Source organism: Elephas maximus, chromosome 1, assembly GCF_024166365.1.
Source record: "Elephas maximus indicus isolate mEleMax1 chromosome 1, mEleMax1 primary haplotype, whole genome shotgun sequence".
Classification (NCBI taxonomy): domain Eukaryota; kingdom Metazoa; phylum Chordata; class Mammalia; order Proboscidea; family Elephantidae; genus Elephas; species Elephas maximus.
The window spans coordinates 107,924,543-107,946,532 of record NC_064819.1 but is presented as its reverse complement, the minus strand read 5'-3'; the positions used below and the strand labels follow the sequence as shown (position 1 = coordinate 107,946,532).

At 55.8% G+C, this 21,990-nt stretch overlaps 2 protein-coding genes across 15 annotated transcripts in view; one reads left to right on the top strand and one right to left on the bottom strand.

The window, feature by feature from the left end:
• Nucleotides 1-239: 239 nt before the first annotated feature.
• On the top strand, nt 240-4,314 carry LRRC73 (leucine rich repeat containing 73). Its single transcript, XM_049893038.1, has 6 exons — nt 240-1,379; nt 2,023-2,183; nt 2,501-2,623; nt 2,943-3,043; nt 3,192-3,414; nt 3,567-4,314. The coding sequence occupies exons 1-6, from the start codon at nt 1,108-1,110 to the stop codon at nt 3,635-3,637; spliced, it is 951 nt and encodes a 316-aa protein (XP_049748995.1). The 5' UTR covers nt 240-1,107; the 3' UTR covers nt 3,638-4,314.
• Nucleotides 4,291-21,990, bottom strand: part of TJAP1 (tight junction associated protein 1) — a 48,227-nt gene continuing 30,527 nt past the window's right edge. For 9 of the 14 annotated variants that reach the window (XM_049892809.1, XM_049892840.1, XM_049892830.1 and 6 more), the window contains 10 exons: nt 19,330-19,459; nt 11,873-11,970; nt 11,031-11,156; nt 9,304-9,332; nt 8,472-8,633; nt 8,193-8,259; nt 7,930-7,959; nt 7,030-7,137; nt 6,841-6,924; nt 4,291-6,091 (listed from right to left, as the gene is read on the bottom strand). In XM_049892809.1, the coding sequence (XP_049748766.1) occupies nt 4,991-6,091; nt 6,841-6,924; nt 7,030-7,137; nt 7,930-7,959; nt 8,193-8,259; nt 8,472-8,633; nt 9,304-9,332; nt 11,031-11,129 (1,680 nt within the window). In that variant the 5' untranslated portion in view covers nt 11,130-11,156; nt 11,873-11,970; nt 19,330-19,459 and the 3' untranslated portion in view covers nt 4,291-4,990. Of the gene's footprint in view, nt 6,092-6,840; nt 6,925-7,029; nt 7,138-7,929; nt 7,960-8,192; nt 8,260-8,471; nt 8,634-9,303; nt 9,333-11,030; nt 11,157-11,872; nt 11,971-17,914; nt 18,104-19,329; nt 19,460-21,990 lie in introns of all 14 variants that reach the window. The other 5 variants (XM_049892880.1, XM_049892852.1, XM_049892917.1 and 2 more) reach the window with 5 other exon arrangements.

Sequence of the window (21,990 nt, the reverse complement as noted above, 5' to 3'; positions counted from 1 at the left end):
TGCTCACCGCCTAGGGGACCCCTAGAAGTTCCCTAGCCCCTGGCAGCTGAGGCCAGCTCTGCCGGGCGGTCCACCCTGGTCCTTCACTCCAAGCTGCCATTTTGGAGCGTGGACGGCGGGGAGCCCTCGCAGGCCGGAATCCCCGCGCACGCAGCGCCACGCGTCACCGGAACGAGGAAGCGGGGGCGGGGAGGGGGCTTGCAAACAGGAGGGGAGGGAGTGTCCCGCATCTCCGTGAAGACACCGAGAGTCTGGACCTTAGCAGTGAGAAACGGCGGGGGAATAGGAAAAGAAGCCAGTAATGGTCTCAAACCTCATCTCCACGAGAGAATCCTTCATTCCCCCCTTACTAGCACCCCTCCTCACGCCCTGCCGGTCCTAGGCCTCAGCCCTGGTGCCTTCTACCTGTCGTCTGAGTCCACACGCAGGGGAAGCGCGTCCCCGCCGCTCCGAGCTTCTTGCCGGGAACCACCCGGCTTCCGCGAACCTCAGGGGTCCTGGCGGCCTAGGCCGGGCAGGAGGCGGAGCGAGCGGCCGTGACGCGGCCGTTGCCATGGGAACGAGCCAGGCGCCCAGGCGCAGGCTGTGAAGCTAGAGCTGGAGCTGCCGCCCGCCAGCCTGCCCGCCTGCCCGCACCAGGCTCTAGCTGCGGGTCCTGCAGCGGGGTTCCCAGAGCGGTAGGGGGAGCCGGGCCGGAGAGAGGGCGGAAGCGGGTGCGGCCTCCGACTGGGGACCGGTCCCGCGCGTCCTAAATTGAGGCCCGTGAGCCGCCACAACAGCGGGGGACTCAGACAAGCGCAGAGCAGCGCCCGCCCGGCCCCGGGACCGCGCGCCCCAACAAGCCGCCCAGACACGGACCGCACGGTCTGCCCCGGCCCCAGCGCCGCTGGACCTCAGCCCGGCCCTCGACCTCGGCGCCCCCGCTGCCTGCCCTCGTTCCGGCGCCCTTCTCCGCCTCAGTTTCCGCCGCCGCTGCCGCTGCCGCCTCAGCCTCCGCCGGCGCCCCCATCCGTCCACGGCCCCAGCTCCGGCCCCAGCCCCGGCCCCAGCCTCGCCCGCGGCCCTGCAAACCTCGGCCCCGGCCCTGGAGGTCCAGCCTCAGGCACAATGCTGCCCAGCTCCATCCAGATATCGGGGGAGCCGCTGTCAGGCGCCGAGGTGCGGGACATCTGCCGCGGCCTGCGCGACAACGCTGTGCGCCTGCTTTCACTGCGCGGGTGCCGACTCTGCGACCGGGACTTCGGCCGCATCTGCCGGGCCCTGGCCGGGGCCACGTCCCTGGCGCAGCTGAACCTTAACCTGGGCGTCGTGTCCAGCCCCAGCCGCATCAAGCAGCTGGCAGAGGCTCTGCGGACCAACCGCTCCATCCAGTCCCTTTTGTGAGTGCGCCTTCTCGGAAGGGGCCCCCAGGCACCGCGCCCCTCCACGCACTCTCCCTGACACCTTCTTACCCTCCACACGTTTTCCCGTACCTGTCTGCTCGCCAGCTTACCTTCTCACCCCTTCTACACACATCTCATCCCTCTGCCCATGCCTCCAGGACACCTGGACTTTGCACACGTGCACCCCACCTCAAATGAGATGGGATAGCCACCCCTTCCAGGCAGTGCACGTCGTAACTCCCCGCCTAACCACTGCATTTACTTCATGGGGGCAGCTCTTCAGTTCCCTAAAAAGAATAGGCCCTTGGGACTGGACCCCCTTCCCTACTTTCTGGTCACCAGAGGATCCCAGTCCACCACCCCATACCCCTTCTGTGCCCCTCCCTGTGCTCTGTCCTGGATCCCAGTACCTGCTGGAGAAAAGAAACCGAATTCCCCTTCTACCTATACTCATTCTCTTAAAGCCTAGAATTTTCTTTCTTCCTCCCCAGGACTCTCCCAAATGCTGTGACTGAGTTCCCTCCCCACCCCCAGGGCTCACAGAAGGGAGGGTAACCCATAGGGGAGGTGCCCTTTCCCCTTACAGATAGAGCTGACGACTGTGATGACCTTTTTCCTCTCACCTCACCCCTCCCCCCAGCCTGCATGGGAGCCCCCTGACAGATGCTGGGCTGGCCTTGCTGAACCCAGCTTTGGCCCTCCACCCAGCCCTTGTGGCTCTGGACCTGGGGGACTGCATGCTGGGTGACGAAGCCATCAACCTCATCTGTGGCCTACTTCCCCCGGATGGGGCCAAGTCTGGTGAGCAGGGCCCTGCTGAGGGCATGGCTTGTGTGGCCTTGATGAAGAGCTAAGTGCAGCGGGAAGGGGGCATAGCCCAGAGCTGAGGGCCCTGGCAGTGTAGTGAGAATGTCTTATAAATCTTCTCAGGAGAGGAAAGGATTGGGGGCTAAGCAGAGTGGAGACTCTGGAATTCAGGCTGGTGGGGGTCAGGGGAATCTTGGGTCCTTAATGGCCCTGGAATTCTGTGGTGGGAGGTGGGACAGTCCAGAGACATGGGATGGGGGAGGGGCTTGAGGAGGGTCTGACCCTCCCCATCCCGGCTTCTCACTGCCAAGGCTTGAAGGAGTTGACGCTGAGTGCCAATCCTGGCATCACCCCCAAGGGCTGGAGCCGCCTCGCCATTGCTGTGGCCCACAGCTCCCAGGTTCGCGTCCTCAACCTGGACTACAACCCCCTGGGTGAGGTTCAAGAACCCCTTCTATCCCAGCCATCCCATACCTTACCCAAGAACCTAGGACCATTAGTTGTCGTTGGTAACCCCCATGCTGGGAAAGGGAGTGATGGGGGGGAAGTCTGGGAGGTGGTAGAGGAGCTAGATGACTAACAGGTAGATCCATGTACCAATCGCCCTCCTCCCTTCCTGACCACCCACCTATTGTCCTCTTTTCCTGATCTAGGGGTGGGTTCTAAGGTTGCTAGGGCAATGGGGAAGCTGGCCGGGAGGAGGGGTTAGCTGACTAGCACTAACTCGAAGGTGAATATGTGCTGTCTCCCCAGGTGACCACGTGGCAGGGATGCTGGCTGTAGCTGTGGCCTCCAGCCGCACCCTGGAGGTCCTAGACTTGGAGGGCACAGGGCTTACCAACCAGTCAGCTCAGGTGAGATGTCACTGTGTTTGGGGACAAGCTAGGGGGTAGGGTGGAGGTTGGCTGGTGTGTCTGTGGACACACCTAAGGAGTGACAAGTTGCGGAGTCTTAGGATCTGCCTTAACTGTGTCCATCCCTTTCCACACTTCTCTGCCCCAGACTCTGCTGGACATGGTAGAGAACTACCCCACAGCTTTGCGGAGCCTGGTGTTGGCTGAGAACAGTATTAGCCCAGAGCTGCAGCAGCAGATCTGTGACCTCCTCTCTGAGGGGGAGGAAGAGGAGGAGGTGGCAGCAGGGGCTAGCGACACCCGGGAGCGGGAGAGAGGGAAGGAGCCTGCTGCCCACCAGAGGGGCAGCAGCTCCTGGATGTGCCCCAGTGGTAAGAGCCCAGAGGGTTGATCAGAGCCAGGCCCGAAAAAGGCTTGGTACCAGGGAGAGTGGGTGTGGGAAACGCAGGCCGCCCCTTAACCTACTGGTGGTCCTCACTGGGGGAACAAATGGTAGCCTGAACATCCCTCTGCCCCTCCACAGATCCCAGCTCTCAGATGGTGTTAATGACGTCAGGACTAGGGGACAGTCTGTTGGCAGAGACGGAGATGTGACCCTCCACTTGGGCTTCCACGCATCATTACATTTGTCTGTCTCCAGCACCTTGCCCCAGATACCAGGGTCTGGTCCTGGGGCTCGGGAGGGAGCACAGCGGGTGGTGCCTGGGGCTCTGGCAGCTCTGGTTGCGTTGTGGGAGGCTCTGGAAGCTGTGACTGGGCAACAGCCTAGGAGTGCAATTAAACCCAAGGCAATGCCTCTAGACTTGTTAGCAGCTCTGGCTGCAGCCCGCTGGTTCGGAAGAAATTTTATGAACTCCACAACCTGGTGTGTGGCTGTGGTCACTTGGGACTGGCAGGAGGGGAGGAAAACTGGAATTACCACAAAGCACCACTAGGGGGCAGTGCCATCCAATCTCAGGGCAGTGTCCACAAGTCCCAAATCTTTCAAACAGGCCTGGCCCAGGCCTCAGGGCCCTAGGACCTTGGGTTCTGGGATGACACCTTACACACCTCCAGAGCTGGCCTGGACCCTCCCTCCAAGAGGGCTCAGGGGCCCCACCAAGGTTACTAGAGGTGCACCCTCTCCCACCGCCTGATGCTTTGTGTCCAAAGAAGCCCCAGGCAGGTGGAAAAAAGGGGAGCCACTAGCAAAAACTAGGATGAGGGTCCCCTGGAAACACTCAAGCATGAGGAGAAGAGTGGGAGGCCATTAATGTATAAATTAGGCAATACCAGTAAAATAGTTTATTTGATTTTAAAATAGTCATCAATGTGAAATTTTCCCCAAACTGGGAGTAACAGTCTAGAGCTAAGGTTGGGAGGGAGGCCAAGCCTCACCCACAGCCCAGCTTGAGGCCCCTGAACCCCACCCTCCACTCCCTTCCAGAGGGAGGCAGGAAACAGCTGAGGAGAACCCTGAGTCAGCCTCTCCCTCACCCCCTAGAACCAGCTGTGCCAGGCCCGTTGAAGGCAACAGCTCCTGTAGAGAATCCGCGGGAGAGGGAAGCAGGCGCAATACAGAAACTGGGGGTTAATAACCCCAACCACATGCCCCGCACAAACAAACAAACAAAACTGGTGGATGTGAAAGGAGGATGAACACTGGTGTAATGAACCCTCAGCTACCCCGAGCAGCCCAGTCTGGGCTGGCCGGAGGGAAGGTCTTGAGACTCAGCTGCAGTTACCTTTGGAGAATAAACCGTCCAAGAAGAAAAGGGAAAAACCATGAGGCAGGCTGGTGCCAGTCAGCCGATGCAGATGAAGGGCTTACTGTGGCCCAGGCCTGACCGCACCCTCACAGGCCTGGGGGGAGAGGGATGTGGGTCTGGGCTGGGGACCCTGAGCTGCAGGGGCACGGGGCCTCCTTGTGGTCCCCGTGCAGCAGTAAGAGGAAGGCAAGCAGGGGGCCTAATTCAGCAGGTTGCCCTGCTCCTGGGCCTGGGTCAGGCTATCCTTGCGGTGTAGGTGGTGAACCCCCATCCTCTTGGGGCTGCGCTGGGGGCGGCTGGAGCTGGGGAGTGGCCAGGCCCTGCCTTCAGTGTGGGAAGTGGCAGGCCTCTCCTCTGTGCCACTATCACTGGGTAGCAGGCTCTGGCGCTCCTCCTCAGGGCTGATGGGCAGGTTCAGCTCTTCCTCTTCCTCCTCCCTGGGAAAGCCAGAATCAGGTTCTGTTGGCAGCAAAAGCCCATGCTCACCAGGTGGGGAAGAAGGTGCCTGAAGCTCAGCATCTCTGTCAGTGGGGCTAAGGGCAAAATGGCGCTGCAGCTCAGGGAGCGCATCACGTCCAAAGGCAGTACGCTGGGTCACAGCGGCAGGTGGTGGCGTGCGGTCCACAAATGCCCGCTGCCAGCTGGCCAGCAGGTCCTCCTCAGAGCTAGCTGAGCTGGCTGGGGCACTGAGTACTGGGGCGGATGGGCTGGCTCGATGGTGGGGTGAGGCCTGGACTGAGACAGGGCTGCCGGGGACTGGGCTGGGGCGGGCCCGCTCACTCCCCTCCTCCACCAGGCTCAGGGAAATGGCCTGCCGGGTGGCGTAAGTGCAGTTGGGCAGGGGGCTGTTACGGGGGATCCGCACCTTATCCTCAGAGAACTCTATTACCTTGCGACCAGGATACAGCGGGTGCGGTGGGGACGGGGTAGGATAGGGACTCAACTTTTCAAAGGCCGGCAGGGGCAGCTCCTCCTCTGGGGAGCCCCCAGCAGGGCCCAGAGAGCCACACTCCCCATTGGGCTGGGGGGCAGGGCTGTCAGGGGCTAGGGTACTGGCTGGGTCACCCGGGGCATTCCCACTCATGTCCACATGCACAAAGACGTCCTCAGCCAAGTGATGCCTGGCACTGCCCGACTGGGCCGAGTTGAGCAGCAGAGACTCTGGCTTCTCCAACACACGGGCAATGACAGAGGTGGGCACCACGGCCCCTGGGGCCAGGCTGGGGGCAGGGCTCGGACTGGCGGCCTCTTGATCACTGTGCAGATGCTTCCGAACCAGGTCCTGTAGCTCACAGGGCAGCTGGGGTAAAGCAGCATGAGAAAGGAAGGGAGTCATGAATGATCCCAGCCTAAGGAAGCTTACTTGTGGCAAAACTAATGGCTACCACCCAGAAGTACCAGCTTGTGCTTGGCACTATGCTGTCTCCTGTTCGCACAGCACACCACGGTGTGTGCTCATTTCACAAATAAATGGAGGCTCAGTAGGGGTAAAATAACCTGAAGCTTTTGATTAGCACAGCCAGGATTTGAACCCACATCTGCCCCTGAGGCCCATGTACTCTCAAATCTCTCTCTCCCACCTCAGAGATGGCTTCTGCCCAAACCAGACATAAGTGCGAAGTATTTGTACTCACCAGCAGCCTTAGAAGTTCCTCCCCTCGTTTTGCATGCCCCATCAACCCCAGGCCTAGGCCTCTGGGGTCTAGAGTTTGCCCCTTGGGGTAAGGGGGTCAGGTGGGCCTAATCTTCTCTCAATACCCTATGGCTGACAACTCTGGCCACCCCCTCCTTCCCGCATGGGATCCTGAAATTAAGTCCTTCTCTCCCTGCCTTTGCTCTAAAAATACCAACAGGGTTGGCCCCCTAGCCACGGTGATGGGCCCTTGATTGCACAGGACACCAACCAGTGGCAGAGCTGACTGTCTTGAGAGGGCATAGAGGTGAGGGGAAGGCAAAGTGGAAAAGAGGGAGTTAAAGGTAGGGGGAGGGAGAGATTGGCACAGAAACTGGACCTACAGGACTGGGACTGGGAAGGGGTATCAGACTCACATCAGCGAACTTGTGGTTTCGGAAGTGGGACTTGTTGCACTTGAGCAGCTGCACAGCCAGGTTACAGTCCAGCCGGTACCGCTCCTGCAAACATAGCCCTGGCTCAAAGGCTAGCCCTGCACAAGGCAGCCAGGCACAGGTGAGAAAGGACCTGGCTGGTGGGCCCCAGAGCAGGTACAGGGCACATACATTGAGTTCCTCCAGCTTGTTGATGGTGTTCTTGGCATCCAGTAGCTTGTTGGTCAGCTCCACAATCTCCCAGTCCAGTGTCTTCTTATCTATCTCAGCCTGCTTGATCTGAGGCACAAAACTTGTGGTAAACCCAGCACACACCCCAACCAGTCCCTCCCCTCCCCCGTCCACCTCCTCCCAGCCCAGAGACACAGGAAGCCACAGGTGCTAGGGCAGCCAAGACGGACAGAGCAGAGACAGATGACGGACAGACAGAAGACACCAGGGCACCTTTCCTGCTCTCTAGGCTGGCTGTGGGGCAGGGGCAGAGGAGGAATGAGGGCATCCTGAGCGGGACCTACTGTGGCCTGGACCAGTGTAAGGGCTGCCCACCACTTGTGGGAGCTTCAGGGGCTCTAGGCACCAAGAAAGGCAGCTGGCACCTCAGAGGCAATAACTGCAAACCCTGGGGCTGACACCTATGGTGTGCAGGTGTTCCCAGGATCAGGCAAAGAAGTGGAAGAAGGGAAAGGGGCTAGGAGGCAGCTGGGGGTGCCTGTGAGATTATCTAGTTAAGCAGGGAGGGAGCTACAGACTCAAAAAGTAGTCTTCTGATCTTCAGCTTGACTGGATCCCTCTCCCCCCGCCAAAAAACTGGCTTGGGCCTGCTCCCACTGCAGCTGAAGAGCTGAGTGTTTAGTTGTGACATCCATCAGTGCCTCTACTAGAGCCAAGAGCAGCTGCCCAGCTGTCTCCCAGGAGGGAGGCCCTGGCTCTACTGCATGGGCCTCAAACAGGGAAAAAGAAAGGGGTGGTGCCCTTGAGGGGCAGGAGAAGCAGCCAGGGCCCCAGCAATCCCAGATTTCAGCTGAAGAGGAGGCCAGGGCCAGGGAGAAAACACACAAACTCAGACGCAACTGCAAAAATCCAGCTGTGGCTGAGAGAGGCCTGAGAGTGTGGCAGCAACGGTGGCAGCATGAGGGGAGATGAGAGAAGAGAAACAGTGTGAGCATTAAGACAGTCCTGACTTGCACAGCACACTGCAGTCCCCTCCCCACCATGGCCCTGGCCCCCAACTCCTCCCCAAGCCCCAGGGCAGACTGGCACTCCCCGGCAAGTCCTAGGCCCCCTGCTCTGCCATGAGCACAGTGCCAGCTCCACTGCCCTCCGGGGCAGGTTACCAGTGTGTGCAGCTTGTCCTCCAACTCCTGGTTGGTCCGCTGAGAGGCGGTATAGCTGTTCTGCAGCCTGTAGAGGGTACAGGGAAGACCCCTGGGTCAAGATCTGGTTCTTTAGGCCTCGTTCTGCCCCCTCCTCTCTATGGGGTCTTGGACAAGTCATCTCCTCCCAGAAATTATTTTTCTCATTGGAATCTGACGATCTCCGAGCCCTTTCTAGCTAACCTCCTATGAATGGGGAGACGTGTGCACATGTGTCCTAGACCCTCGCTGTTCCCACACCTGCGGAACTTATCCTTAAACTTGTCCAGCTCCTCACGGCTCTGGCCCAGCTCCAGCTCCAGGCAGTCCTGCCCGATTTCCAGCTCACGCTCCAGGGCCTCGGTGCGCCTGGTGGCTGAGGCCAGGCGCCGGCGAAGCTCCTCATTCTCCTGCTGCAGGAGCCTGGCAGGGTGGGCGGGGTCAAGGACAGAATGGGCATCAGAGCTCTAAGGGCCAGCCCCAGAGCCCCAGGCTAGGCTCAGGAAGGCGAAGGGAGGACAGGAAGACAGGAAATTGGGGGCAGAAGGACTCCTTGAAACTTGCCCTCAGTTTGGGGTAGCACATTCAATAGGCCTGCTGGCCCTGAGAACACAGCCTGGGCAGAGGGGATGGGTAGGAGATAGCCTGACACCACCCTCCACCTCCCCACAGTGGGTAAGAATGAGGAGACAGAATCAAGGGGGGTGCAGCTCCCATCTCAGTTTCTGATTACAGCCCAAGGCAGCCGGTCACCAAGCTCCCAGCTCCAGTTTCCCCACCACACAATCAGGCTTCTCCATTATTAATCTCTTGGAAATCCAGCCCAGCACTGCCCTATGTCTCCAGAGGCCTCACGTGGCTGACAGAAAGGGCCTCGGGGAGGCAGCTGGCAGAAGCGCTGCTCTGTTCCCTCTAGGGCCAGAAGCTGGGGCAAAGTTCCTCAGCAAGAGCAGGACCCTCAGACTGAGCCACTTCCTGGCTCCAGGCTGCCTCTACCATGTAAGGAAAAGCCCAATTGTACCAACGGTCTGGCCTGGAGCTAGGAGGGAAAGAGTTGAGTGAGTGGGCTGTTTTGGGGGCAGCAGATACTCACTTCATCCTGTCTGCATCAGTCAGGGACTCCTGGACAAAAAAGAACAGAAACTGAGTCTCAGCTCTGGACCACCAGCCTCCTGGTTGGCCCACCCTCCAAACAGTCCTGGAAAAGACCCTGTCTGAAGCCCAAAGAGTCTCATAGCAAGGATGGGCCGCAGGGCCCCCTAGAGATGGAAGGGAAACCAGTAATGCCCAGACAAGACTAGACTACCCTCTCTCATGCCAATGAGAATATTCAAGAACCCCTTCCAACCCCACTCTGACCCACATGAGTTCCAAGCCCTCTCTTAATCCTAAAGCTAGTTTCAAATGGACCCCAGTAAACATGCTACCTCTCTCCAGCCCTGGGAATAGAGAGACTTTCAGCTGTTCACTGGGCTCCTCCACACAGGCATGGCAGAGACCTTCCAGAGCAGTGAAGAAGTCAGGCCAAGCTATAGAATTCTGAGCTCTGACAAAGCCCTCCCAGCCCCCTGGGGGGAAGACGGGGTAGAATGGGGACCATACAGAGGCACGGGAGGAGCAGTACATGAGTGAAGGGGAGCCTCTGGGCTAATGATGACTGAGACGAAGAAAGTGCCTTGTCTTGCTCTTAACCTCCCACTCCATCCTCCCCAAACGTCTATGCTGGTCATGGTCCAAGAGACAGAGCTCAGCCAACCAAAAAGCCAAGCTAGCAGCGTGCAATGGCAAAAGAGAAATATCAAGGGACCCACTCCAAATGGAGCTGTTTCAGAACTTAAGTCATGGGCAGGAAAATGAGAGTGGGTGGGCCAGACCAGGCAGTGGTTAAGATCATGGACTCTGGAGCCACTGACACCTGGATTTGATCCTGTTCCACCACATACTGGTTATATGACCTTGTGCAAAGTCCTTAACCTCGTTAAGCCTTAGTTTCCTCATCAAAACTGGGAAAATGCCCACTGGGTAGCACCTAGCCTAGTTCCTGGCATATGTAATGTTCCCTGAACTGAAATAGGCAAGTCATGGCATTTCCACCCTGAATCTGACCAAAGTGGGCTGTGGCACCCCAATGCTCAGCATCTGCTGACCATCCCTCACGTTCTTTAGATGTGCCCCAGGTATCGCAACAAGGTGGAAGTGTGGCCACAGAGGGAATACTCCCCTGCAAAACTCACTTCCTCCCTGTGGTAGATTTAGTGAGACAGGATAACGAGTTTGGAGGATGTTTGACAGTCGACTGTAGGCCTCCTAAGAGCAGATCCTGGCTCTAACACAGTTCCTGACAGGGAGTACATATTTAACAAATGTTTGCCAAACAACAAAGCTGAAGGAAGGGCCAGATTTCCTGGAGACAGTGAAGACAGCAGCTGGTCTGGTGAGGAGTAGCTGGAGCACCACCTCCTCACAGGCTCCAGAGGGGCCGTAGGCTGAATGGCTCTCCGCCACCACAGCAGGACTAGAGTCCCAGCCCCCAGCAGGTTAGGACTCCTCAGTATGTGTTCCTGCTGAGCTGCCTCCTGCAGGGAGCAAGACTGTATGGCATCCTTTCTGCCAAGCTCAAGGTTCACCAACAAACGGACGGACATATATTCACGGATGTCCCCTATGAGTCTACATTGCCCTCACTGGTATTGCTGCAGCTAAAGGACCCCAGGCCTGGATCAGCAATGCCATACTCTCTCAGGCAATAGAAGTCAGCCAGGCACCCAGCCTCAGGGGCCTGCCTCTGCCAGCCAAGGCTGGGCTACCAGTCTTGCCGACCTCCTGCTCCAGCCGGGATCCAGGGGCTTCCAGCCGCAGCTCCCGATGTTCGGGTGGTGCCTTGCGGTAGGGTTTCTTAGCTGGGGCTGCACTGGTCATTCTGGGAAGTAAGGGCTCCTCAACCTGCTGAGGGGAAGCAAGGAAGGAGGAGGCTCAGAGATGTGGTCAAGAGGCCTTTAAACTGAGACAAGAAGATAGATGGTAAAATGGAACACACGTAGGAGCCACCACATCAACAAATAGGCCTGGGCCACTGTGGAGTCGTTAGAAGGACTGGACTTTGTTGTGTCCATCTCCAGGGCTCAGGGGAGTGCTGGAGGGTGGGGCACAGGTCCAGTGGAAAACAGACAGGAAGGCAGAAGCTGACTGCGAGGCCCAGGGCAGGGTCCAGGGCCTGAGCAACGCAAAGAGTGGGTTATGCCCTAAGTCTAAAGAGCAGCCCATCACTCTCTTGTGAAGACCTCAGAGGGAAAACTTTTGCCTTCTATGCCTCAGTTTCCTCAACTCTAAATTGGAGATATGAAAAGCACCAACTGCACAGGGTTGTTGTGAAGATTAAATGAGTTAATTAATGTAAAGCAGTAAGAAGAGTACCTGTTAACTTAGAAAATATTCAATAAATATTAGCCTAAAAAATAATAAGAGTTTGAGTATGTTCATACAACAAAGGCTTCTCAGTGGGGATCTCCAAACTTAAGAGAGCTCTCTGGTTAGGGCCACTGACGGCTGAGCCCCTCTGGTCTCCACCACTCTCTTTTAACCAGCCCCCACCAAGAGGGGCCACCTGCCAGCCTCCCCAGATCAGAGCTAAGAGGGGGGCACAGGCCTCATCAGAGACATACCGTCTGTTTGTCGGCAGCTCCCTCTGTTCCGCTGTCCAGGAGTTAGCCCTCGGCTCTCTGCATCCCACGGCCCCTCCACTTCCTCTAGCCAACAGCTCCTGAAACCAGAGAAGGGAAGAAAGTGGAAACCAGGTGTCAGCCGCCTGTCTGTCAGTGCCACAGGCCTGCCTGCCTGCCTGCCTGGCCCCTAGGGAGAGCCAAGCAGGAAAGCTGTAGAGTAAGGGGTGTGAGGGGAAAAGGGAAGAGGCGGGGAGAGGACTAGAAACATTGGGGTCCTGTCATTCTCCAGAAGACACTGTCCCAGGCCTACATGACAGACACACATGTGTCTGTGTATGTGTTCCAGGTCTCAGCTTACCACATGCCCAACTCTAGAATAGGTCCAGTCCCTATCCCTACTCCACATCTGCCCTGTTCACCTCATGGGCCTCTTAGGGTCTGAAAATAACTAAGAGATTTAGGGAACATGAGTTGCAGAAGAGAACACCAGGGGAAAAAAAGCCTAGTAGAGACCCAGGAAGATGGGCAGAGAAGATGCTGGAAAGGAGGCGCCTCTGCCCTAGCAATGTTTCCACAAGAAGCCTAAAGACTTCTTCTGTATACAGTGATGGTCAACAGACTTTGCAACAAGGAGGTATTATGGAGTGAACTGTGTCCCACAAAAATACATGTTGTAAATCCTAACCTCTATGCTTGTGGTTATAATCCCATTTGAAAATGGGTTGTTATTTTAATAAGACAGGATTAGTGTAGGCTGTGTCTTGAGTCAATCTCTTTTGAGGTAGAAAAGAGATTAAACAAGCAAGCAGAGAAGCAGAGATGGGGGAAGATAGATGTCATGACATATGAAGATTACCAAGGACCCAAGGAACAAGGACCTTCCCCTAGAGCTGACGAAGACAGCAATGCTTTCCCTAGAGCCAGCACCCTGAATTCAGACTTTTAACCTCCTCAACTGTGAGGAAATAAATTTCTGTTGTTAAAGTCACCTACTTGTAGTACTTCTGTTATAGCAGCACTAAATAACTGAGACAGGCGGTTACGTCCAGAAGGAAAAAATGTAAAAAGACAGCAGTTTAGAACAGTGGCTCTGAACCAGGATAATTTTGCCTACCCGGGGACATTTGGCAATGTCTACAGACACTTTTGGTTGTCATAAAGGGGAGGTGGAGGGGGGCAGCAGCATGCTACTGGCATTTAGTGGGTAGAGGCCAGGGATGCTGTTAAACATCCTACAATGCACAGGAGAGCCCCCGCAAAAAAGAATTATCACTGTAAAATGTCAACAGTGCTGAGGCTGAAAAACCCTGGTGTAGAGAAAACCAAAATCTGGCTGGCAAGACACCTGGGTGACAGGTTCAGGGCCACTTCTGACACACTGTGTGGCCCTGAGTAAGTCCCTTCCTCAGTGGATAAGCTTGCTCATCTACACAGAGGTGGCTGGACTGAGTGACCTGTGAGGTCCCCTCCAGGCCCCACCTGTAATAAGCTGGGCTGCAGCACGGGGGCAGCAGCCACCACAGCGATCAGTGGCAGCAGTAACCTTAGGTGGCCTTCTGGGCATAAAAACAATGTTCCTCACCCCCATTCACCTAAACAGAGCTGGGGGCTGAAGGAAGCCTTTCGGGCTGAAGCATGTGTTCCTGCTGTCGGGACATGCCCTGGCCATGACTCCTGTCACATTCCAACAGGGCCTGGGGCAGGAAGAATGGTGAGGGGGTAGGGAGGGCGGAGATGCAGGAGTGGCCTCCCGCCTCTGTCTGGGCAGCCTTGTCACTGGCTTGGGGTTCTGGGGGAGCTGGGGTGGGGCAGCACAGGCACGAGCCGCCAACCTCTGCCCCTTTGATGGTGAAGCAGAACGTGTCCCCACAGGGCACAAGCAGCATGCCGTGTAGGGCTGACTCCCTGCGCAGGAATCTGGGCGGGCCAGAAAGGACAGCACATTCCTGGAGTATGGGGGAGCAAATAAGTTGCCCCCACAGGTTTCCCAGCCATCCCTCCAGAAGCCCCAGGGCAGGGGCTCCTTTGGCTGGAGGAGAGGCTGGGGAAGTCCCAAACCAATCTGGGTGCCTGGGTTCTGATACTCAGACACAGGGAGCTTATGTGAGCTGGAAAACGGGTAGGGCCAGAGTGAGACAGAGGAGTAAGAGATACAGGCAGTCAAGGGCTTCAACAAAATCAAGGGGAGGCTCCCAACAGCTGGCCTTTGCCTTCTCCCTCCCTTAAGGAGAGACCTGTCCCTGCTCCTTCCCCATGAGCCCCAAGTCTGCTGAGTAACCCCTTTCTCCCTGAAGGCCCCTTTGTGGACCCCTCCCTCTATCTTCAGCCTTTTCTTGGCTTCCCTGCCCCTCCAATGCCCACACTGTCCTCGAGGCACCAGGACTCTACCAGGGGTGGTGGGCAGGCAGGGAGAACACAGACATGCTCAGGCAGCTGGTAGTTCTACCTGTAAGGGGAGCTGCCTCACTCCATTTCCCACACCCCTGGCTCCAGTTGTCACACATCTTACAGCTCACCCTGCCTCGCCTACTACAAATGCCCGACTCGGGGTCCCCCTCCCCACCGCAAAGCACATACTCCCAGAGATTCCATGGTCAGAGATAACCTGCCTTGCTGAGGGGGAGACTAGCATGGATGTGGCTGGCAGGGAGATCAGTAGAAAATCCAGGCATTAACAGTCTGGAATGGCTGTGGGGACGGGGGATATTCTCTCCCGACTAGGGCCTACTCTTTTCAAACACTTCAGAATCACAGGGAGGGGAACCCCTCCCACCTGAGGAAGCAGAAGGCAAGGCCCACTAGGGAGCCAGTCCCCCAGGAAGGCTACAGTACACCCAAGTCCACGAGGGAGCATGTGCCACTCCCTGTCCCAGGTCCATAAATATGCCAGACACCCAGACCCTAGCCCAACTCCTAAAATCTGCTAGGTGCCCCAGATCCAGCCCAGGAAAAAAAAAAACAAAAACCAGCCCAGGAGGGGCCCACAATTCCAGCACTAACCAGGAAACCCAATGGGCCTGGCAGCCCACAGTCCTTGCCTGAAAGTGCTGCAGGGAAGGAAAGCACAGAGGCAGGGAGGACAGCGACCGTGGTATAGCGGTGTAGCAGAGAACAGACAGAGAAGCAGCTGCACACTCAGGCCCACCCGCTGGGCAGAGATCAAAGGGTGAGCAGAAGGCAGCAGAGCAGTCCCTCCAGGAAGACCTTACCACCAGGTGCTGCCCCTACTGGCCCCATTTCCTCCACCCAAAGGTTTCCCAGGCTACCTTGGAAAGTTTCAGTCCAAGGAGGACTCTCAGCCTGGTGTTTAGAAGAGGCGACCCCTGGGGAAAGTAGCTGGACAACTCAGAATGGGACATGGGGCATGATGAGCAAGCAGTAGTCAGGGAGCGCTTTAGGGGCCTCTGGATGCTGAGATGGCGGCAAGGTACCTCCAAGAAGATGGTCTTCTGGAGGAAGGTCTGGAAATCAACAGGGAAGAATTCACTCTCACCCCACCCCAAACTACCTGAGCCTCAAGATGGCTACCCGGATGTGGGTTACCGTATCATGTGCTGGCTGCAAGAATAGCTATACCATGGAGAAAAGCTGAGGTCTAGGGTTAAAGCTCTTGCTGACCCAGACTGGCCTGGGGCTCTCTGAACCGTCCTGCAGCAGGCACTGTGGAAGGAGCTGCCAGAGGAGCAGTCACCCCTCCTCATCTCCTGAAGGTAAGGTGAGAAGGGAAAGCAGCTTTCCTCGCCCCTCCCTGCCCGCCTCCTTCCTCTTCTGCAGAGCAGCCATTCTTCACTTTCTCAGAATCAGTTCACAGAAGAGCCTCCGCCCTGTGCCCCCCGGGGTGGCGAGGGGGTGACGGCTTCCTCACAGCCATGTTGCCATCTGCTAGTCGGTACAGGCCGCCTGGTGCCGCCTGCCCTGTACTAAATATACCTCCCCCCAATTACAGCCCCATGGGGCACGATTAGCTGCCTCCAGAGAACAAAGTCTACTTTCATCAGGAATGGGACTAGGCACGCACAGCGAACCTACACTGGGAACCCACTGAACAGCTGAACAGAGTGCAGACAGAGACAGATGTAAGGAGAAAGCTACACCAGAAACTGGCTAAGCAGGGTCCTTTAATCCAAGGGCAATTTGCCAAGCATCGCTCTTTAACCAGGAGACGGGGCTCATACCTGTTCCCTTCTGTGAGTAGGGAAAAGGGATGTATGTGTCTGCAGCCAGAGGCTTCCACCATGGCCAGAGATCACTGCTGCTGGAGATGGAGTGGATAAGTGGGAAACTTCTGAGTTCGGATTCTTTCCAAACCACTATCCTAACTACTCCTCCTAGCAAACGCCCGTAGGCGGCAACAGCAAAAGGTTCAAGTTCAAGGGCCAAGGATGCCCTCTCACCTCATCCTGCCATCCTTTCTGTGGGTCTGCCCAACACCCAGGGCAAAGTCAAAGAGTCAAGGGTGCAGGACAGGAAGGGAAGGCCAAGCATGCAGCTTACACCTCGCTCAGGGTTCAGAGGGCTGTGTGCCGTGGGCATAAGAGAAATTGGAGGAGTGTGTGAGGTATGGAGGGCGCCACATGCTTGCTCACCAGAGCCCAGATTTCTACAAGACACTAACAGGCTCCGCAGCTCACAGTGCAGCAGCTCACAGTGCAGCCGGCACACAAAGGCTCAGGCTCCGCCCACCCCCTTGACACTGGCCAGGGAAAGGGAAACAAGATTGAATCCAAAACAGATGTGGCTCCTTGGCTTTCCAGATTTCAGTCTTCCCCCACTGGGCATCAACTCCAGCTTTCCAAGTTTTGCACTAGCACCTCACTCCACAACTCTACTGGGTCCAGCTGCCCAGCCCTAGAGAGAGACAGCCTCCTCCCCTCCCCACATCACCAACATTCCCTTTAGGTGATTATGGCCCCAATGGTTGATCTGGCCTCGAACCACTTCTGAACCTACTGACGTGCCTCTCTGCTCACAGGTGTCACTCAATCAAGTAAGTGGGAGGCATTCACTGAGGGGTCAGTGAACTCAATCTTCAAAATTGAGAAGGACCTACACTTCACCACAAAAATTATTAAAGCTCTTCTTGGTAATTCATCCAAGAAAAGTCAAACAAAAGTTAGTAATTGTTGTTGCTTCTAAAATGAAAGGAAAACTGGCGCTGCTTCAGAATACTCCAGCTATCCTGTGCGCTGCCTTAAATCCCCTGGAACCAGCAGGATATAAGTAAATAACAAAAATAATCAGAAGCCCTACCAAAAGCCCCTAATCAGCCACCAGAACATGGATGTCTGATCACACAGGGAACGAGGCCTCCCCTGAGGCAATCATCCCTGGATGCAGAGTCTCTGAACTCTGCCAGCCTGGGGGAAGCTGTGCCCCTTTGGGGGCAGGCTATGTTCCTGCCTTACTACATCATTCTGGATGCTTCTCAAGCCTCCAAAATCCAGGCTCTGCTTTAACTGAGGCCCAGGAAACACAACCAACTACCCTGCAGGGGCCAGCCCTGTGACCAGGTGACCCAGCAGTGGCCCTACAGATTATCTGCAAGGCCCCCCGCCCGCCATCATTAATATGTCCCCCCACCCACCTTGCCTGCCAGTGAACAGAACAGCCCCCGGCACTGTGAGCCGAAACTACCAAAGTCTTCCCTTCATTGTCCCCCTGGTGCCCCTCCTGCTTGCCACCAGCCCCGTTTCCGGCACGCAGCTGTTCTGAGATACATGAGCAAAGCCCTCAGCAATCCTGGGCGCGTGGCAGGCAGGCAGCCAACAGCTCAAGGGGTGGGGCCTGGGCAGAGACTGTTCTTTGTCAAAGACTAGGCTGGAAGATGTCAGTTTGTGCCCAGGTAGCCATGCCCGCCACCCCTCTGGGCAAGTACAATCTCACACACTTCTGAAGGCTGCCTTTGGCCCTTTACCTGGCCCCCCACCTGCTCTAAAAGCGGAACAGACTGACAGGTGTTTGAAAGTCAAAATGGTGGGAGTCACTCTGCCCAGAGTAATCCTGAGGACTCAGAACTAGTGCTGCTAGCCTGTGAGAGCTCACCTGGCTCCAAACCTGAGCAAAGATCTCAAATTCACCCACTGGCGTATCATCCAAGAAAACACTTGAAAGGGACGAGGCAGCTGAAGATGGTTGATGATGACTGCATGGATCAAACCCGTCTCAATAAGGGAGGTCCAAAAGAATCCCCCAGATCACAACCAGCACTTGACATTAGACCAATGTTCTCTCCTAAGGAAGGACAAAGGGAAGAGATGGTCCTGCACCAGGCTCAGCTCCCGGCCCTTTTGCTTTCCTGGTCAGGGGCAAGCCATACAAACCCACCAGCCTTCTAAGAGTCCCTGCAGCACCTCCGCCCTCTTGCACATTTACACACACCTCATGCCAGTAGTCCCTGCCAGCCCAAGGGGAACAGAATCCACTCAGGTTTCAGGTTTCAGGTCTTCATGGTGCAGCCTACCCAATACTGCACTGCCTCCAGAGTCTGTCTAGAGAGTTCCCTGTAGGGTACACCACAGAGCACTGAGAGATGGGCTTTCCTGTGATCTCTAGACCCCCTTCTCCTTTCTGAGCTGGGAGGGAGAAGAGAGTTCAACAGGAGCTCCCCGGTGAAGCCTCCACTCACCGGTCTCCCAATCTGAGGTCAGGACCTCTCTGGGCCAATGGTGGAGTCCAAAGCCAGGTGCTACCCCCTCTGGCTGAGGCACCCTTCCCAGCCCTTCTTGGCTAAAGTCCACCTGAAGCTCCAGACGTGGAAGAGGGTGGAGGACTAAACTCCACCCACTCCACCTCCCAGAGCAACGGTCACCAATAGGAGCTATACCTTAGATGGGTACCTGGGTTCTGGGCTCCAGCTTTCAACATGAGTAGCTTCACTCCTGCCCAGGGAATTCCCCACAGCCAAGCCAAAAGCCAAGGTTTTCCTCAACTTCTCCAACCTCAAAGGAGAACCTTGCAATGGATCCTGAATTATTCGGGGACACTAAAACCTTCCCCCTCTGGATAAAGGGAGGAAACTATCTGGTCTAGAAGGAAATTTCCTCTTCATTCCAGTTCTAGCTGTCTCTGAGGCATGAGAAGCAGAAGCAGCACGGTGATGGAGGGATATTCTCCAACTCCATGGTGCTGAGAAGCACACACATTAACACACTTTAAGCAATTCTGGTTTAGGGGAGAAGTGAGGGGAGAGGGATTGAGGTGGGGACTGCAGCAGCAGGCTGGTAGGTGGCCATGCATGAAGCCTCCCTCTCCTGGCTGTGAAGGGGGCACATCCCCACCATGTGCAAGGAGACTAGGAAAATGGAGGGAACCTAGCAGTAAGGAAGGACAAGAGAGTAGAGGAGATGGCATGATGCAGGCTAAGGGCAGAAGGTGGCCAGGCTAAGGGGAGGAATGGAGGACAGAGGCACTGCTAGTGGTACCCCCAGGGCTGGTTAGCTGGCCCAGGTCAGACTCACAGGGTTAGTGTCTTCTCCCCAGCCAGCCAGCTCTCCTGGTTAGCACGGTTAACGACAGACTCATGGCAGCCGCCCTCCAGGCACTCCATATAAACAGAAAGCTTGCTTTGTGAGCAGCCCAACTCCGGAGCTGCAAAGAGAGAGCAGAAGGAACGCCAAGCTGTAGGATGCCTGTGGGTACATACTGCATTTCCTAACAGGGGAACGGCCTCTGACTTACCACCAGGCCCTCAGGGTCTTTCTCCCATCCAGAAATCATGCTGGATACAAGTACAGCACTCACCCTGCCACCCAGGGAGTCTGGCTCACTCACTCCAGGTAACAAGGCTCTCTGGTTGGTCCACAAAAAGAAAAGGATGCCTTGCCCAGTCCCTGAACACTGCTGCCAGGCTGCACCAGGGTTCCGGGGAGGCCAGTCAGGAACACTGAAAGCTGGTCTGTAAGAACAAAGCCACCCACAGCTGCAACTGCCACCCATCCCCAGGCCTGTGCCAGCAGAGTCCATCCCACCACCACCCATGGTCTCTGAGGAGAAGGGCTGGGGGAGAACCAGCCCAGGAATCAGAGGCTGCAATAACAGCTACATCAGGAAGCACAGTACAATGGGGCAGTGTGTGACCCGGCTCAGAGCTTGGTCAGTCAAGGCAAGAGGTGACACACTGCCACCTCACAGTTTCCAAAAGGCCCAGAGGGATGGCGCTTCCCAGGGAGCTGACCCCGGAGGAACCACAGAGCTTCCCAGACTCCAACAGGTATGATTTCAAGCACTGAGAATGAGCAATACTCAGGAAGGCAAGCATTCCCAACACAGGAAGCCCAAGGAACAGCAGAAATGACTCTTTGCTGAAGCCTCCAGAACCACCCTGGGGAAAGTAACACATCTTGACTCAGAGATCTCAAGGCAAATGCAGCCACAGCAGTGGAGTCCCAGAGAGCCTACAGGATGTGGCAGCAGGACAGGAAAGCTACAGATAAGCAAAGAGTGCTGATGTCAATAGAGAAGGCAAAGATGTTGGCAGGGAAAAGCCAAGAGTGGGATTCTCTCTTCTGTTCTGGGAAGCCATGCCGTCGCTGTGATGACATGGGGCAGAAAGGAGAGAATACAGCCACCCAGGCCTCACATATGGGCCTGGTCCTTCTCCCAAGCCTCAGGTCAAGATGAATGCAGGCAGGACATGCCTCCAATCAGCTTCCCAATAGCCTACTCACTGGGCTCCCCACTGGGCTCTGACAACAGCCCAGAGCTCAAAAAGACCAAGGCCTGATCATGGAAGAGATGAGACAACCATCCAGAAGAGAAAGAAGACAACACTTCTTGCTGGCCCTGACCTCTTCCCCAGGCTGGTAAGAAAGCACAGCCACTGACAGGATACCTTCAGAATCCTCATAGACAGAAGACGCAAAAACACAAGCTGGGTCTGGCTTGCTTTCAAAGGTAGAACAGCAAGTTGCCTGGCAAATTCAAGGTTCAGAAACCAGGGATTCTCTCTGCACTAAAACAGGAGTTGTGAAATCAGGTAATTTTTCTCTTTTCCCAAATGAAGATGAAAAAGAGTAAAGGGGAGACCCACACGTAAGATAGCAGTGCCGATGCCCACGTTGCTTTTATACCCATCCTGATTCCCACTCAATGACACTTGCTGCCAGTCCATTTCATCTCAGAATAAAAAACAACCCCTCATAGAGAACCAGGGTGCCTATCGTGGTGAGAAATTCTAGTACAGCTCCCCCATTCCTCCCAGGGAGCCGGCCCCCAACCAAGCTGGGGAGGAAGGCTATAGCCAGGTTCCTTTAAGACTCCCACAGGGACTATCCTACTCCAGGGTAACTTGTTAAGTGAACAGAGCAAGTGGAAATACAGTATGCATTATCACTGAGTTTTACTTTTTAAAGGTAATACATGTCGAGGCAGTATCTAGGCATATACAAAAATGACTATAAAGATACACAATAAATGGTTAACAGTAGTTCCCTATCTTTGGGGAAGCGGTTAGACAGGAGCAATGGGGGAAGAGAGGGGACATCTTTTTACTTTTTATATATTTTCTGTAGGGTTGGTATTTTACAAAAGAAACATCTATTTACGATTACAATGAAAACCAACAATTCCTAGACAGACAAAAAGCCCCCATCTGCACTGTGCTTTACCACTCCCAACGCACCTTCCCTGTCATTATATTTTCTTTGGTCCTTACAATCTAGTGAGGCCCACAGAACAGGTGACAGTACTCCTATCTGGTGGAGAATACAACCAAGGTTCAGAAAGGACAAATGACTTGCCCAAGGCCACAGGCAAAAGTGGGACAGAACCCAGTTCTCCTATCTCCAATTCCAATGCAGAGTACAAAAAGCTGTCTTCTCTGGGGAGCCACAGGAAAGCCAGGATAATTGTGCCCGGAGATATAGACCTTTAAAGGCTTCTGAGGCTGAAGTCCCTACTTGGCTTACCTGTGAAGGTGCAGAGAGGCCACTGCTCAGCACTGAAAACCTCTAAGCACAGAGTTCTATCCTACCGGCTAGCTGAGTGGAAGCACAGGGTTTTTGGGCCTACACTGACTTCCCTTGAGGCAGTCTCTCTCATCAGGGGATGGTGACAGTCCCCAGCCACATTTTACTGTGAGAGCACAGAGCTCCTCACACATAGGGGCCCATGTTCTTTAC

Bases quoted from the DNA above. Each gene is read 5' to 3' on its own strand.
- LRRC73 (XM_049893038.1), top strand. From the start codon at position 1,108: ATGCTGCCCAGCTCCATCCAGATATCGGGGGAGCCGCTGTCAGGCGCC. The intron at 2,184-2,500 runs GTGAGCAGGGCC...CTCACTGCCAAG, and splicing joins CCCGGATGGGGCCAAGTCTG to GCTTGAAGGAGTTGACGCTG. The intron at 3,044-3,191 runs GTGAGATGTCAC...TCTCTGCCCCAG, and splicing joins TTACCAACCAGTCAGCTCAG to ACTCTGCTGGACATGGTAGA.